The following is an 18581-nucleotide window of genomic DNA, read 5'->3' as shown; positions in this document are numbered from 1 at the left end:
CTTCAAATGTAATGGGATATTCATTCTTATTTTATCATTCGATTATGACAGATGACTACCACGTCTCCATGGAGTGGGCCGACTAGAATACTTGATAAAGTTATTAGGGGTTGGTATCAGTGATGTGGGTTCAAGTCCAAGCCTTGCTGACTCATCCAAATTTCCTCCCATACAATTTCTCAAAAAGATGACTCTTCCATGTGGAAGTAAATATTAATCATTTAATGGACTGGGTCATTGCTTGTACGGTAGCACCATACCCCGAATCTGAGATGTAACACGCCCATGCTACCGAGAAATACAACCACGATAACATGAATCCAGCAACTATATTAAGCTTCCAAATCAACCACAAACAAAATATAATGAAAGGGTCCAATTTCATCGTTCATTAAGTGATAAAGAAAATACTAGTTCAGAGCATTTTAATTCAAATATAAATATCAAAATTCATAATCCTTAAAATTCAACAAATTACTAACTACACATTTATAGTCAATTAAAGAGTTAAAATTTTGCTGCAAAATCGCTAGGCATTTGGAGTATTATTAGATTATAAGCCTCATCAAGCTTCGAAGCAGTTTGTGAATGTTTACATCAAAAAGGTTCTCTTTAGTCATTTAGCTACTTAGCTAATTAAGTAGATAGGCATGCAAATCATTTTTGTTGAGGTTGTGGACTCACAATAAGGTTGAGTAATAGGTCACAATGGTTAGATCCAACTAAGTCCAATGGGATATTCAAATTCAATTTGTTCTGGTTGTCTCATTAAAAATGATTTTTTAAAGAAAAACAGGTGAACTCTACACCTGGGTATTAAATTATAGGACTTGCACTGAACCAAAAATCTACTTCACATCTTTTTTGCAAGGATAATATATGCAGCTGGCCAATTGTGTTAATTGTTGTTGTTGATGCATATCTTCATGTAACTTAGCTTGAATTTGAGCTAAGCTTGTTAAGAATGCCAACTTTACTTAATTCTTCTTAAGTTCACAAAGTCAAGAACCTAGCTAGACAGAGCCAATTAATTTCTACATTATCGAGGGGATGGTTTGACTCTTTCTGTTTTCTTTTCTTTCTTTTTTTTTTTGAAGTGAAATCCCTAGTTGAATTTGGAGTTTCTAGGTCCTAAAGTTGTTGATCTATTTTCTTTGTTCCCTGGACAGAAGCATCAAATAAGAATATATAATTGTTTTAAAATCCACAGGTATGCCAGAGCCACACTATATAATTTTATATTTTTCTGTTCAACTATTTTGAGAAAATTATTTTGAGTTGAATATTTTTTTCATATCATTTAATTGTGAGTTTCTGTTCCTTGATATTATTGTTGAGAGAACTTAAACTAGTAGTTGTGGAAAATTCTCTATTATGTGTGAATGGGAAGGATCCGTAGAACTATACTCTCTAGTAGAATTTATGTTTTATCAGAGTGTAAACTCCATGGCATCTTTACAGTTACAGCATTACCTAGAGACCGCAAATTTTATGCTTCTTTCTTTTTCTGACATGTCGGAGACTAAAATACTTCGTGACACTCCTTGATACTTTATATGACATCAAATTTGATGTGTTCATTATTATGTGTCTACTTTTGCCATTTCCATGTGAAAGTTGCCAAGTATTGCAGAACAGTTGGCAAACGTTTGATCAATTTTATGCAATTGAGGAACAGTAGGTCAAGCACAATAATTACACGCATTAATGATTACATAATTAAACTTATGTATATAAGATGCAGTTGTTTCCTTGTATCCAATTTTTAAAAGGTTCAAGTGTCTGATTCTTCTGGATGTTTCATGTTTCTGACTATGGTTTATGATGTTGTTTTATAAGGATAACCTTTAAGTACAGCAAATTATACTTCAAGAAGATACTATTTTACTATGATTTTTAACGTATTTGACCATTCTTCAACTTATATCCAGGACAATATTCAACTGAGAGACCTGATGTTTCCATCATGCTTCAATAAAATCCCAATTTGCAATTATTCTGTTCACACCACTGCACCGTCTTCGTGGAAAGTTCACCAATATCTCCAGTCAGTCAGCATGACACATGCTCCATCCTTGTCATCCGGACCACCAACTCCACTATCAAACATTCATGTGGCCATGTTTCTTCTTTCTGAAAAGTTTGAAGCGTGGCAGAAAAGCTATGACTTTTCAACCATACCTCCAAAGCACACGGCACACATTCCATCATGCCTTCGTTCCGCCCCGGCATCGATTGTGGAAAGTTTGTCAACAAGTCTGGCATTGGCAGAAAATTACATTACAACCAGGCCTGTGGAATTTCTCCGCTATAAATTCTGACGGATGCTGAACCTCTCAAGCATGGTCTATCCTTTCCAGTTCAATTTCTTCAGGCTGGTCTCGGGACTTTCCCTCATGGCCGGTGATGGATGCAATAGAAGATCCCTCACTATTAAGCGTCTCATGCTGATTGGGTTCCTCCTGTGCATAGGAGTCATCCCCTTCTGCCTCTGCCTAGGCACTGAAGATGGCTCCAAGGTGGGGGGCAGCTGCATAGAGACCGAAAGGAGAGCTCTCCTTGCCCTCAGAGCAGATATCTATGACCCTGGTGAGTGGCTCTCTTCCTGGACGGGCCAAGACTGTTGCCAATGGAGGGGTGTCGGCTGCGACACCACCACCAACGGCCATGTGGTAAAGCTTGATCTCAAATTCCCGTATGCTTATGATTTGTTTGGTCCAACTGGAGAAATCCCAAGAGCAAGTAAGCTAAATCCTTCTATATCTAGCTTGATACATTTGAGGCATCTGGATTTGAGCATGAACAACTTCTCTGGAGCGCCCATCCCCAAATCCATTGGTTCTCTCATGCACTTGGAGTACCTTAACCTCTCCAATGCTTGGTTCGGTGGAGCCATTCCTCGCCAGATTGGAAATCTCTCGAAGCTGTACCATCTAGATCTTGGGGGTTGGTACTATTTGCGTTATGAAGATTATCCAAATGCTCAACTACGTGCTAATGATCTTCAATGGCTCTCTCGAATCCCCTCTCTGCAGTACCTTGACTTGAGTTTAGCCAACCTCTCCAAAGCATCAAATTGGCTTCATGAGATCAATATGCACCCTTCTCTGTTAGTCTTGAAATTATCTTCTACTGGACTTCCTGGTATTCCTTCGACTCTACAGCATGTAAACTTCACTTCCCTCACCACGCTCGATCTCTCTTGGAATAATTTTCAATCTGCCATCATCCCCCACTGGCTGCTTAATTTTAGCAGCCTTGTTCACCTCGATCTCCGTGATTGCGAGTTTCCTGGGAGGTTATCAATTGTTGTAGATCTATTGGGGAATCTCAACCGTCTGAAGTATTTGGATTTCTTTTGGAACAATATTACCGGACACATTTCGCAATCTTTGTGGAATAATAAACAGCTGGAGTATTTAGACTTATCTTATAACCAAATTACTGGGCATACTACAGAAATATTTGGAAATCTTAGCCAATTGAGGCACTTGGCATTGGCTGGCAATCAAATTAGCGGCGAAATTCTAGAAAACCTGAAAAATCTTAGCCACCTCGAGTATTTAGATTTGTCCGACAACAGAATCTTGGGAGAAATACCAAAAACCATTGGGAACCTTGCCCACTTGCAGCTTTTAGATTTATCAGAAAACAATATTACCGGACAAATACCAAAAAGCATTGGAAACCTTGCCCACCTGCATTCTTTATATTTATCTGATAACAATATTACTGGACAAATACCAGAGAACATATCGATGCTCTGCAAATTGCAAGAGTTGTACTTATCAGGAAACAGTGTTGGGGGAGAGATCACAAGTCTCGTAGAAGGATTTTCTAAATGCATTAATAATAAATGGGATGGAAGAAGCCTTTTTCCAAGTTTAGCATTTCTTGGCTTGTCCTACAATAATTTCAGTGGGACAATTCCAGAAAGTTTGGGCCAGTTATCTGGAATCAAAGGTTTTACACTATCTCACAACTCCTTCACTGGAAACTTGACTGAAGTGCACTTTTCGAACCTCACAAGGTTATCTTACTTGGATCTGTCTTACAATTCTTTGAAAATGATTGTAAGTGGCGATTGGATTCCTTCTTTCAATGCTTCTTCTATTTATATGTGCTCTTGCCATGTGGGACCTAAATTTCCTGCTTGGCTTCGAACACAGATACAACTTGAAGCATTGTGCCTCTCTGAAGCTGGAATTTCAGACAACATTCCATCATGGCTGTGGTATAGGGATATATATGACCTCAATGTATCCCATAATGGTATGGAAGGGCAGCTACCAAGTTCTTTAGGAAGCCATTTTTTTGAATCACTTGATCTGAGCTCCAACTACTTTTTTGGCCCAATACCTAATCTGAAGGGAAATTACATGATTCTCTCCAACAACTCTTTTTCTGGACCCATTCCCTTGAGCTTGATTCTCTCCAACAACTCTTTTTCTGGACCCTTTCCCTTGAGCTTTTATGAAAAAGAGGGCCTTAGAGTACTCTCTTTGTCCCACAACCATATAAATGGAAGCATCCCGCAGTCCCTTTGTAATTGGACTTCATTGGAGGTTCTTGACCTCTCCAATAATGCGTTAATTGGAGGATTTCCAGATTGCTGGATTTGTAACTTGACTTCATTGGTGGTTCTTGACGTATCCAATAATGAATTATCTGGAGGATTTCCAGATTGTTGGAGCAAGTCACAACGAGAAATCTTTGGAGTACCAAAAAGCAAAAGAGTAGAAGATACATCTAGCACTGTGGCATATCCTCTGGAACTCCAATCTTTGCACATGAGAAACAATAGCTTGTCTGGTGAATTTCCTTCCTTCTTGAGACTTTGTAAATATTTAGTTGTTCTTGATCTTGGTGAAAATAGATTCTCAGGCAACATACCCACATGGATTGGAGAAAGCCTTCCATCTCTAAGAGTTCTTCGTCTAAGATCAAATTTCTTTGATGGTAACATCCCAATGCAAATATCTACTCTATCTTCTCTTCAGGTTTTGGACTTGGCATGCAACAATTTTTCAGGAAGTTTGCCATCATCTTTTGAAAATTTTACTGCCATGATTGAGATACTGGAAGGAAGCCAACCAATGCTTTCAAATATTAGCATAGTGCCATATTACGAAGAGAGTCTCTTGATAGATGCAAAAGGATTAGAACTTTCATACACTAGTGTGCTTTCACTGGTTACAAGCATTGATCTATCACAAAATAAGATTTCTGGAGAGATACCTAATGAAGTGACAAATCTCCACGGACTGCATTTCTTGAACTTGTCTGGGAATCATTTTATTGGAAAAATACCACAAAACATTGGTGACATGAGGCAGTTGGAATCACTTGATTTATCAATGAACAATCTCTACGGCCAAATTCCGCAAACCATGCTTGCTTTGAATTACCTAAGCCAGTTGAATTTGTCATATAACAACTTGTCAGGAAGAATTCCATCAGGGCACCAATTTGGTTCCTTCAATGACCCCTCCATCTATACTGGTAATCATAATCTTTGTGGACATCCACTGTCAAATTGCCCTACTAATGCACCTCTACATCAAGAAGAGGAAGAAGTAGATGATGATGACTCTGATATGATATGGATTTATGCCAGCTCAGCATTGGGATTTATCATGGGATTCTGGGGGTTCATTGTCGCGGTGATGATCAAAAAGGATATCAGGATTTTTTATCTTCAATTCATCGACAGAATATGTGATTGGGTTTATATAGAATTAGCAACAAAATTTGCCAAGCTGAAGTTTGTCATAGAGAAGAGCAACCGCAAGCGTAGCTCAGCAGTTACGGATGGTTCTACAATTATATAAATATTTGAATGATAGTGGGAACGCCTCCAGTCCAAATATGTAAGGATCTGAACTTAAGAATTTTTTGAATGATAATTACTTTTGTTGTTTTTTCGCATGTGTATTGTTTAGTTAGAATGCTATCCATATTCACCACCATTTTCTCATAAATAAAATCATGTTTAGTTACAATTGGTTGTTTATAATTTTGTGTCACACTAGCAAAGTGATACGAACCTATTGTCTCACACAAACTCTATATCATTGGAAAGCTAATGAAATAAGCTTTCCAACGATATCAATATTGATAGAGTTTGAATAAAAATCGAATATAAAATAATAAGATCTCTGTACACTGCCAGTTTTAAATCTGATTTTTGTAAACTTTAAAATTATGCTGTCATATCTTATTTTTATGTCATCATATTATTATAAATTATGTTAACTAACATTTATTTGTCAAGTGTGTGTGTGTTCTCCCATTTACAGCCCCACCTAAAGATAATTTGGGATTAATATCCTAAATGGTCCACTAGTTACACCTGATTTTGCCATGTGCGCAAAATCTAAGTGATTTTGATTTTATTTGTCAAATCTCTCTAAATAAAGTGTAAGAGAACTTTGGAAAAGTATATTTGCTGATTAAAGAGAGAGAAATTTCGTCCATTCTATCAAGAGCATGAATAACACAAGCAAATCAAGCTTGAATGGTCTAGATGATGCCATGTATGCAAAATCTAAATAATTTTGATTTTATTTATCAAATTTTTCTAAATGGAGTGTAAGAGAACATTGAAAAAGTGTATTTGCTGATTAAAGATAAAGAAATTTCATCCATTCCATCAAGAGCATGAATAGCACAAGCAAATCAACCAAATCAAGCTTGAATGGTCTAGATGATGCCATGTGTCATCCTAGTCATGTTGAAAAATCATCTTGCCACAAGAAGGGGACGTCCAAGCCATATGTTGAAGTATGTCAACCACACTCAAATATGTGCAAAATTCAAATCATGTCAACTCATGGAAAGCAAGATCAATTTGAGCATATGTTGCTTGAAGAAATCAAGCCAATCATGCCTTATAGTTGAAGATTGATAGGAATCAAGCCTTAAATGCCCTCTAACATCTCTTGCCCTCTCAAGCCTATAAATAAAGACCTTTGGTGAAGTCTTAAGGCACACAACTTAGCCAAAGCATCCTTCTCTCAATCAAGTTCTCATCTTTTCTCATAGTGCTCTTATATTGCTTCTATTGTGCTCTTATTTTATTATTGTGAGAGAATTGTGTAGTGAGCTTATTTGTATTAGATTTGTGAGATTCAAAGTTTGTAATTATGAGAACAAGCTTATGAGGTATCAAGCTTATGGGCTTTGTATTCAATCTAGTAGAATACTAGATTAGAGAGGGCAACTTCGTGGTTTTCAAGTTGTGGTGCTGTTGTAAGTTGGTGGTCCCCAACTTGGATGTTGTAAGGAGTTTTACAACTAGTGAAACCTTAAGGCGGGGCTGTCCTTAGGAGAAAGTGAACGTAGGCAAGGATTTGTCCGAACCACCTCATAATATTAGCTTCATCTCTCTATCCCTATTTCTCTTTACTTGTGTTTATATATCTTATTTAGTTGGCTTGATTGCTGAGATTTACTATTACTATGATTGTTTAGTATTTGTTTTAATTTAACATTGTTTTTATAGAAACCTAATTCACCCCCCTATTAGATGTTGATTTCACATCACTTTTGTTTAACTTTACCGATGATGAAATTCTAAAAAGTAAATATATTTTCTGACTCTAGTCTTTAAGTTCCACCTAATCAAAAAGAAAAGAATCTTGGTGATTGGGGAAATAAAGTATTTTTCAAGCTTTATAGGATATGAGGATTTTTTATCTTTGATTCATCGGCAGAAAATGTAACTGGCTTTATACAAAATTAGCAATAAAATTTGCCAAGCTGAAGCTTATCATGGGGAAGAGCTAGCAATCACAAGCATAACTAAAGGTTATGAATGGTTCTAGGATGTAGTGCTCTCTCTCTATCTCTGAATAATGGTGGGAGCACATCCAAATTACATATATAAGGATCTAAACTTGAGAACATTTTGAATGATTGTTTCTTTTCTTGGAACTTGAGAACTTTTTGAATGATTGTTTCTCTATCTATCTCTGAATGACGGTGGGAGCACCTCCAAATCACATATGTAAGGATCTAAACTTGAGAACTTTTTGAATGATTGTTTCTTTTCTTGTTTTACTGCTTGTATATCATTCAATTAGAATGCTATCTATATTTGCCACGATTTTGCTCATAAATAAATTTTTTTTCGGTACAAATAAATAAAATAATATTTAGTTAGAATTAGTTGTTTTTGTTTTTATGTCACACTAGATAAGTGATATCATGGTAGTATAACACTTAATGTGTTACACAAAATACCCTATCCTCCTCAAGATTATCTACATGACACGATAATAAAAATTGTTAAATAGACTAAGATATGCCCCACTTAGTTATCTATTTTAGCTCCATATGGGAAACTATTTTTCCTACTCTTTCGATATCCATCACTTCTGTTTTTACTTTGTCCTCATGATAAAATACTGAAAAGTAAATATATTTTCCGACAATTTCTTTAAGTTTCACCTAATCAAAAAGGGGAGAACCTTGGTGATTGGTGGAAAAAAAGTGTTTTTCAAACTTTATAGGATATCAGGATTTTTTATCTTTGATTCACCGATAGAATATGTGACTGGGTTTATACAATATTAGCAATAAAATTTGCCAAGTAGTAGTTTGCCATGGGAAAGAGCAACCATAAGTGTAGCTAAGCGGTTATGGATGGTGCTACGATTATAACGCTCTCTCTCTCTTCCTCTAAATGATGGTGGGAGTGCCTCCAATGCAAATATGTAAGAATCTGAACTTAAGAACTCTTTTAATGATTATTACTTTTGTTGTTTTGTTGCTTGCATGTCATTTAGTTAGAAGTCTATCTGTATTTCATCCATCTCATCAATCAATAGTTGTTCGCCACCATTTGCTCATAAATGAAACAATGTTTAGTTAGAATTGGTTGTTTCCATTTTTATTTCACACCAGCAAAGTGATCCCTTGGCATTAAAACACCTAACATCTCACCCAAAATACCGTGCCTCTACAATAAGACAAACATAAGCACCTCAAGATTATCAACATGACAAATAATAAAATGGTAGAAAGCTTATAAATGTCCCACTTACCTATTTTAACTCGATATGGAAAACTGTATTTGCTACCCCTTCAATGTCCATCACTTCTATTTTAACTTTCTTTTCATGATGAAATACTAAAAAGTAAATATATCCCAACTCTATTTCCTTAAGTTCTGCATAGTCAAAAGGAGAAGAACGTTGGTAATTGGTGGAAATAAAGTGGTCTTCAAGATCTATAGGATTTAAATATTGAAGTAAAAATTAAAAGAATGCCTTAAGATATGAGGGTGGCAACTAGTCTAGTTAGTTAATTTTCTTGTGTTGATAGAGGAAATGTCACGCCCCGAATTCGGATCATGACACGGCCGTGCTATTGCAAACCTTTACCCGCAATAACACGCAGCCACTTCAAAACTTCAAATCAATTATGAACAATTATATTCTTAAATGTTATCAACTATTTCATCAATAAAAGATTGATTACAAAGCATCTAAAAATAGCGACATTTAATGTTTCATTTTCATTTCCCCATAACCCTGAAGCATGTCACGCTCCTTGTTCCTAGCATCTCCTATTCATCTGTAAGAACATAAATAAATGGATATGAGCTATAAAGCTCAGTAAGTAACAATGCATAATCTTATCAGATCAAGCATAATATTTTTCATACTAATGCATTATTTTAAGAAACTAACGATTGTAATAAAGAAAGCATTTTCTATAATCAAACCAGATGTAAACCTTTTGTCTTTATTCACTGCTTTGAAATCCGTACTTATCATTATTCTTGCTTTGAAATCCGTACTCATCATTAATCATGCCTTAAAATATGTGCTGTTATTATTCATGCTTTGAAATCTGTGCTTGTAATAAAGTAAACATTTCAAATAATCCAACCAGTCATAAAACTATGCATGTCCATTCATGCAACTTCATAAATATGATTATGCATCATAAAACTTTTGCCATTATTCTATACTTTGAAATTCATACTCTCAGACGGATGTGCTGCTATGGTCACTATAATCCCGTGACAGGGCCTGTTAATCTTAGTCGACTAATTCTGTTATTCGTTACCAACTTTAACCCGTTGGCAGAGGGCCTGTTATTCTTTGGATGCTAGATCCAGGGTGTCGACTGGCCTCTATTTCTAGAGGTGGTCATAGCTATCTGAGATTTTATAAATCATATTCTTTTTCTTTCATAAATCATAATCATCATAAATAGGTTTGAAAATGATAAATGGCATTATATAATTTAAAATGCATAAACATGCCTCAAATATCATTTTTCATGCAGTCTAACATAATCATAATTTCATAACTCATACATCATCAAATATTCATGAAGGATGCTCTTTAATCAAATTCATGTATCACATGCAATCATATACTTGATCCTAATTTTGAGGAAAATATATCGTAAGCAATACATTTTCATAATGATGAATAAATAGTAATTTAAAAACTTTAAGATCAGTGCCAAGGTTACTTACCTTAATTTGCCCATCAAATGCCAATTCTCCAATACCTAGCAAGATCATTAAATTACATGTCACTTACATATTTAATTTCTATTTATTTATAATCTTAAAGTCATTTACAACCCATCCATAGGACTCAATTTCATTTTCGGGTCCATAGCCCAATTTAATTTATGGTTCAGGCCCATGGCCCAATTCAATTTCTGGTTCCGGTCTAATTTACTTCCTAGTTCGGGTTTGATTTAATTTCTGGCTCAGGTCTGATTCAGCTTTTGGTTCAGGTCTGAGCCAATTCCACTTCTGGTTTAGACCAAATTGCCCTCTGGTTCAGGTCTGGGCCCATTTGCATTCTGGCTCAGATCTGACCCAATTACTGGTTCAAGTCTAAGTCAATTGCATACTGGTTCAGATCTGACCCAATTAATGAGACTTGGGTCAATTGTATACTGGTTCAGTTAATTCTGGGTTAAAAATTATTGGGCTCGGACCAGAACCCAGCCCGGCTTCAGGCTTCTAAATCCAAATCTATTTGAAGCCCATCCCGGAATTAAGCCCATTGCGGCCCACAGCATTTTTATTTTATTTTATTTTATTTTCTTCTTTTCTTTTCCTTCTTTTTCTTTTCTTTTCTTTTTCTTTTCTTTCTTCTTTTTCTTTTCTTTCCTCTCCTCCCTTCCCGAACCTTCTTTTCCCCCTTTCTTCTTCTTTTCTTCTTCTCTTCTCCTTCTTTCTTCTTCCCTTCCCGAGCTCCTCTTCCTCTTCTCCTCTTCTCCCATGAAACCAGGAGGCGAGCTCGGGAGGGCGCTCGGGAGGGAGACGGTCCGAGGTCGGGGGTGCCGACGGCCGGCCAACATCGCCCGCGGCTCAGCCTATAGCGGTCGATTCCTACTTTCTTCTTCATCCTTCTTCACTTCAGAAGGCAGGGGAGTGGCTCCCACTCACGGAAGAGGTCGGCCGCGACAGGCGGCACCCGTGGCCGGACCCACGGCCGCGCCCGCGGCAGCCGGCCCCCTCTGTTTCTTGGTAGAAATGGGGGTCGGAACCACTCTTTCGAGAGGAAGGGGCCTCTGGCCCACCGCAGCTCCGACCGAAGCCCGACGGAGCCTGCAGTTGGAGCCGGCGGCTCCTCCCTCGTTCCCATTAGGGTAGGGGAATGATCCACGCTATGGCCATGGATGCGGCCACGGCTGCGGCCGAGCTCGCCGTAACCACAGGAGGAAAAGAGCCTCTGGCCGTCGATGGCTGTGGCTGAGCATACCTGGTAAAGTCTCTTCCCTTCCTCTCCTCTTCTTCTTCTTCTTCTTATTCTTTTTCTTTTGTTTTCATTCTTTCCTTTTCTTCTTTTGATCTCTTCTATTTCGTTGTCTCTCTGTTTTGTTGTTCCATGATTAAACTAGCTCTACTTGCATGATACAAGGGAAGAAGAAGTCAGGGACTTACCTAGCTCCGGGACAACTCTGTGATGTCCCCTCCGGCAGCTCAGATCCCTCTTCCGTTCCTTGTAGCAGAAAAGAAGAGGGGAATGGAAAGAAATGAGAGGGTGATGGAGTTCCTCTGTGAGGGATCCATGAGCCTTAATAGCCCTCAGCTGGAAGAGGAGAGTGATCGTGGCTGTCAGGCGGTTGTAACCGCCTCAGCTGGTGATCAGAGACTCCAGATGGGCCGGCCACGTTAGGCTTGGCCCATTAGCCCAGTATATATATGGGCTGGTTTTCACATTCTTCCCTCCTTAAAATAATTTCGTCCTCGAAATTTACATTCCTTAATTCTTAAACAAATGAAGTTACTTAGTCTTTTATCTAACATTCTACCACGTTTCCGCTGCGCACTCTGATTCAAAACACTAAAATCTTTGGATTCACTAATAGCTTTTGATCAAAATACTACTTGTATTATGAACTAAAGAGATCCATATTTACAATTTTCCAAGTACAACATAAAAGAAAGAATATTTGATTCTTAAATACATCCAATCTAGATTAATCTCTCAAGTCAATTGTTCCATTCAAAATCATCATATGGGCTCGTTACTATAATTCCAAAACTGTATGGAATCTTAATTCTCTTATTAATTCAACTGGACGATTCCAAGTCAAACTTTTATAACTAAAAATTAACTAGAAAAATTTTCTTAATGCTCGACCAAACTGCAAGACTTTAATTCAACACAAAATGAGTCAAACCTCAAAGATCTTCCATTTTAACCATCTAAGTCTCTAAAATTTAAATTCTTTATGCAAATTTAGGTTTCCACAATAACCTCAACAATATTGACAAAAGACCCTAGATTAACTTATAATTCTAAACTTTGAATTGAAATTCCATATACATCATATAGTCTACAATAGATATGAATAAAATCTATTATTTAGATCCAAAGACGATGATTAAAACTATTAATAATTTTACCAAGATGAATACAATAAAATCAATTCTTCCATAAGAAAATAGACCTATTTGCAATAACTCACAACATATTTTTTCTTCAACATAAGAGTTTCATTCATACTCCACAAACATGTTCAAACCTCGAAGAGTATTTAATTAGGTATCATAAAAATCTTTCATAGCTTAAATCTTAAACAATTTCTTATGAAGAGATCCTAACTTGCCACAAAATGATTAACTTCAAGCTAGAAGTGATATTACAATATACCTCCATATCAAAATGAACTTCCAAATTGACTAATAAATAAATAATTACATTGTATAATAATATTCCATGATCAATCCTCTTTCATTAAAGTTTGGTCAAAATCCAATTAATCATAACCTGAAATATCCACCAAGAGGACTCCCAATATAGCTGATCCACACTTTGGCTACGAGCCCAGTTAGCAAGCATTCCAATTTCAATATCTATCTCCAAAATCAAAGTCTCCACTCAATAACAAAAATCCCTTGTCAAATCATAAACTTAAACTTGAGGTTAGACTAACACATCAAACAGTATCCAATAATTATGAAAAAGATCTAATAGCCCAATCCAACATGGAAATTCAAATAACTAGAATTCCCCAATCAATATGCACTTAAGAATTTAATCCACCAATAGAATACAACTATTTGCAATATCCAAGTATGCCAATACCAATTATAATCCACATACGGATTTAACCTTGAAGAACAATCCTTTATAATACTATATAAAATAAAATCCTTCTTGACTCATTCCAATTCTATGACCAATCCATGTACAAATCACACTCTAATAATCACATCCAAATTTATATCAATTTTACACTTTCGAGTCATTTATACAATATCCGAACATAGTATAACCGCTATGCCATATTTAACCTTCCTACACTTATCTTAGATCAAACATCTCTCATCATGATCAAAAACATCTTATCCAGTACTTCCGTACACATCGAATACCAAACCCGGTACTTACAATGCTTAGTGATCTTTCACTTAAGCACTGAATGTAATTTTACTACTTTTATCATGTCCCAAGTGATTATAACCTTAAGCTATAATACATTTCTGTTGCAAATCCTAGTGATCTTAAACTTATTCTCCGATTCTAATTTTGTCACAATTCTATGTGATCTTAACCTAAGCTCCGGTAGTTTTCAAATCACAATTCACAATGATCTTAACCTAGGCTTTGATAGTTTTTCTGTCACAATCACGTCTCTAGAATGGCTTGTATTAGCTCTACATTTCTTCTTTTTATTGCGCATTGTCACCTAAGACAATATAACCCAAAATTAATATTTTATTTTTTTCTTATTATTATTATTTTTTTAATATTATTATTGTTATTCCAATTATGTAAAAGCTAACTTAACTACCCATTTCCATGATTAGTCTTAAAGTTTTTAATCATGGTTAAAATTATGGCTCTGATACCACTAAAAGTCACGCCCCGAATTCGGATCATGACACGGCCGTGCTATTGCAAACCTTTACCCGCAATAACACGCAGCCACTTCAAAACTTCAAATCAATTATGAACAATTATATTCTTAAATGTTATCAACTATTTCATCAATAAAAGATTGATTACAAAGCATCTAAAAATAGCGACATTTAATGTTTCATTTTCATTTCCCCATAACCCTGAAGCATGTCACGCTCCTTGTTCCTAGCATCTCCTATTCATCTGTAAGAACATAAATAAATGGATATGAGCTATAAAGCTCAGTAAGTAACAATGCATAATCTTATCAGATCAAGCATAATATTTTTCATACTAATGCATTATTTTAAGAAACTAACGATTGTAATAAAGAAAGCATTTTCTATAATCAAACCAGATGTAAACCTTTTGTCTTTATTCACTGCTTTGAAATCCGTACTTATCATTATTCTTGCTTTGAAATCCGTACTCATCATTAATCATGCTTTAAAATATGTGCTGTTATTATTCATGCTTTGAAATCTGTGCTTGTAATAAAGTAAACATTTCAAATAATCCAAACAGTCATAAAACTATGCATGTCCATTCATGCAACTTCATAAATATGATTATGCATCATAAAACTTTTGCCATTATTCTATACTTTGAAATTCATACTCTCAGACGGATGTGCTGCTATGGTCACTATAATCCCGTGACAGGGCCTGTTAATCTTAGTCGACTAATTCTGTTATTCGTTACCAACTTTAACCCGTTGGCAGAGGGCCTGTTATTCTTTGGATGCTAGATCCAGGGTGTCGACTGGCCTCTATTTCTAGAGGTGGTCATAGCTATCTGAGATTTTATAAATCATATTCTTTTTCTTTCATAAATCATAATCATCATAAATAGGTTTGAAAATGATAAATGGCATTATATAATTTAAAATGCATAAACATGCCTCAAATATCATTTTTCATGCAGTCTAACATAATCATAATTTCATAACTCATACATCATCAAATATTCATGAAGGATGCTCTTTAATCAAATTCATGTATCACATGCAATCATATACTTGATCCTAATTTTGAGGAAAATATATCGTAAGCAATACATTTTCATAATGATGAATAAATAGTAATTTAAAAACTTTAAGATCAGTGCCAAGGTTACTTACCTTAATTTGCCCATCAAATGCCAATTCTCCAATACCTAGCAAGATCATTAAATTACATGTCACTTACATATTTAATTTCTATTTATTTATAATCTTAAAGTCATTTACAACCCATCCATAGGACTCAATTTCATTTTCGGGTCCATAGCCCAATTTAATTTATGGTTCAGGCCCATGGCCCAATTCAATTTCTGGTTCCGGTCTAATTTACTTCCTAGTTCGGGTTTGATTTAATTTCTGGCTCAGGTCTGATTCAGCTTTTGGTTCAGGTCTGAGCCAATTCCACTTCTGGTTTAGACCAAATTGCCCTCTGGTTCAGGTCTGGGCCCATTTGCATTCTGGCTCAGATCTGACCCAATTACTGGTTCAAGTCTAAGTCAATTGCATACTGGTTCAGATCTGACCCAATTAATGAGACTTGGGTCAATTGTATACTGGTTCAGTTAATTCTGGGTTAAAAATTATTGGGCTCGGACCAGAACCCAGCCCGGCTTCATGCTTCTAAATCCAAATCTATTTGAAGCCCATCCCGAAATTAAGCCCATTGCGGCCCACAGCATTTTTATTTTATTTTATTTTATTTTCTTCTTTTCTTTTCCTTCTTTTTCTTTTCTTTTCTTTTTCTTTTCTTTCTTCTTTTTCTTTTCTTTCCTCTCCTCCCTTCCCGAACCTTCTTTTCCCCCTTTCTTCTTCTTTTCTTCTTCTCTTCTCCTTCTTTCTTCTTCCCTTCCCGAGCTCCTCTTTCTCTTCTCCTCTTCTCCCATGAAACCAGGAGGCGAGCTCGGGAGGGCGCTCGGGAGGGAGACGGTCCGAGGTCGGGGGTGCCGACGGCCGGCCAACATCGCCCGCGGCTCAGCCTATAGCGGTCGATTCCTACTTTCTTCTTCATCCTTCTTCACTTCAGAAGGCAGGGGAGTGGCTCCCACTCACGGAAGAGGTCGGCCGCGACAGGCGGCACCCGTGGCCGGACCCACGGCCGCGCCCGCGGCAGCCGGCCCCCTCTGTTTCTTGGTAGAAATGGGGGTCGGAACCACTCTTTCGAGAGGAAGGGGCCTCTGGCCCACCGCAGCTCCGACCGAAGCCCGACGGAGCCTGCAGTTGGAGCCGGCGGCTCCTCCCTCGTTCCCATTAGGGTAGGGGAATGATCCACGCTATGGCCATGGATGCGGCCACGGCTGCGGCCGAGCTCGCCGTAACCACAGGAGGAAAAGAGCCTCTGGCCGTCGATGGCTGTGGCTGAGCATACCTGGTAAAGTCTCTTCCCTTCCTCTCCTCTTCTTCTTCTTCTTCTTATTCTTTTTCTTTTGTTTTCATTCTTTCCTTTTCTTCTTTTGATCTCTTCTATTTCGTTGTCTCTCTGTTTTGTTGTTCCATGATTAAACTAGCTCTACTTGCATGATACAAGGGAAGAAGAAGTCAGGGACTTGCCTAGCTCCGGGACAACTCTGTGATGTCCCCTCCGGCAGCTCAGATCCCTCTTCCGTTCCTTGTAGCAGAAAAGAAGAGGGGAATGGAAAGAAATGAGAGGGTGATGGAGTTCCTCTGTGAGGGATCCATGAGCCTTAATAGCCCTCAGCTGGAAGAGGAGAGTGATCGTGGCTGTCAGGCGGTTGTAACCGCCTCTGCTGGTGATCAGAGACTCCAGATGGGCCGGCCACGTTAGGCTTGGCCCATTAGCCCAGTATATATATGGGCTGGTTTTCACAGGAAATATGGAATTTATACATCCTTACACCTATATTTGACCAAGCTTCACTAATCCTACTACTCTGGAAAAAAATAAAAAAAATAAAAAATAAATGACAACAAAAAGAAATAAGGGGAGGTTAGCATATAGTCTTGGACAAGAGAGGCATGTAAACCATATCATACCTTAGCCACATTTGGTTGCTGGGAATAGAAATCAAGCATGGTTTGTTCATTTCAAGGAAATCTATTCCTGGATAATGACTAGTTTTAGTTCTTGTTTTTTGATAAGCTAAGTAATTGGAAGAGAATGAAATAAACCTTATAGTATATAGTCTAATATATTATTTATAACCAATATTATTATAAGACATAAATGTTATATTAGTGTTTATATTTGTAATATTATAGCACTAGTGTTACTAATATTATTGTTGATGCCATATTATTATAACTAACGATAACCTTTATCAAAAATATGATAAAATAATACAATGTGATATATAATATATGATTTAGTACAATTTATAATTTTTACAAGTATAATAATAGAATATAAAGTATTATTCGGTGAAACTTGTGCTATTGATATAGTAATACAAATTATTAACATTATAACAAAATGTTAATCTTCTATTATAATATTGATATTATTATAGTGCTCCAAAATAATGCAAAAATAAATAATATAGAGTATAATATAACAATATAATTATCATATTTTAAAAACTATATTCACACATCAATCAACTTAATTAAACCTTAATCTAGAACTAGTTGGAGTCAACTGCGTGAATCCTTTTCCTCCATTATTTTCTATTTAGGTCACTCTCTCTAAAAATGTAATGACTTTACTACTTCACTTTTAGTCCATCTTTACCCTCTTTTTCTTTTATATGCATGAAATCATTTTTCTAATGTACCTCTTGACCTATATTTTATATATCCAAACTATATAAATCAACCTCCACTCAGAGTTCTGGTTCAGGTCAAATCTGAGTTTAGGTTGACCTCATGCTGGATTTCTGGCTCCTCCGAGTTTAAGTCAGTTCCTACGTGCGTTTGGTAACAGTTGATTTGCTAAGAAGAAAAGGAAATTTGTGGTGCAAAGTCAAGCCTGCTTTCAAAGTGATGATCGAAGGAACTTGAGGAGCACTAGAAGCAAAGGCAAAACAAGATTCAGGATCAAGCTCACAGACGCCAGAGCAAACTCTTTCTTTTATACTCTGAGCATCTGATACAGCATAGCATTTGTTGAAATTGACTGTAAAGCATAAATAATAAATATGTTCTATATCCTACAACTGTCACCGATTCTACTGCCTCAATCAACTATGGTCAATGTACAAATCTAGCTTCAATTTATGCTGTCAGCTTTCCAACCT

General features: G+C 36.7%; 1 protein-coding gene and 1 long non-coding RNA gene across 7 annotated transcripts; one reads left to right on the top strand and one right to left on the bottom strand.

Annotated features, from left to right (window-relative positions):
- Window positions 1-2183: 2183 nt before the first annotated feature.
- Window positions 2184-18578, top strand: LOC103699779 (receptor-like protein EIX1). 6 transcript variants are annotated; one of them, XR_016399867.1, is made up of 3 exons: window positions 2184-5870; window positions 8578-8717; window positions 18269-18578. XR_016399867.1 is itself a non-coding variant. In XM_089929591.1 (3 exons), exons 1-2 carry the CDS (start codon window positions 2581-2583, stop codon window positions 5829-5831), a joined length of 3156 nt encoding a protein of 1051 aa, XP_089785717.1. In that variant the 5' UTR covers window positions 2433-2580; the 3' UTR covers window positions 5832-5870; window positions 18172-18578. The 6 variants fall into 6 exon arrangements, 4 of the variants coding, with proteins under 4 accessions (XP_038979556.3, XP_089785716.1, XP_038979555.3 ...); XR_016399866.1 differs by having other exon boundaries at window positions 18172-18578; XM_089929591.1 differs by lacking the exon at window positions 8578-8717 and having other exon boundaries at window positions 2433-2672; window positions 2768-5870; window positions 18172-18578.
- Window positions 10372-15551, bottom strand: LOC149768071 (uncharacterized). The gene is made up of 2 exons (XR_016399869.1): window positions 15511-15551; window positions 10372-14594 (listed from the first exon to the last, which is right to left on the bottom strand). It is a non-coding gene; the product is annotated as an uncharacterized LOC149768071 (long non-coding RNA).
- Window positions 18579-18581: the final 3 nt, after the last annotated feature.

Source organism: Phoenix dactylifera, chromosome 3 (assembly GCF_051530095.1).
Source record: "Phoenix dactylifera cultivar Ajwa chromosome 3, Ajwa_hap1_PhDact_Kaust_v1.1, whole genome shotgun sequence".
NCBI lineage: Eukaryota > Viridiplantae > Streptophyta > Magnoliopsida > Arecales > Arecaceae > Phoenix > Phoenix dactylifera.
Note: the sequence above shows the minus strand (reverse complement) of the source record. Positions and strands in the feature narration are given on the sequence as shown.

What these genes read in the sequence shown, in the direction of transcription:
- LOC103699779 (XM_039123628.3), top strand. Translation starts at nt 2,325, where the DNA reads ATGCTGAACCTCTCAAGCATGGTCTATCCTTTCCAGTTCAATTTCTTC.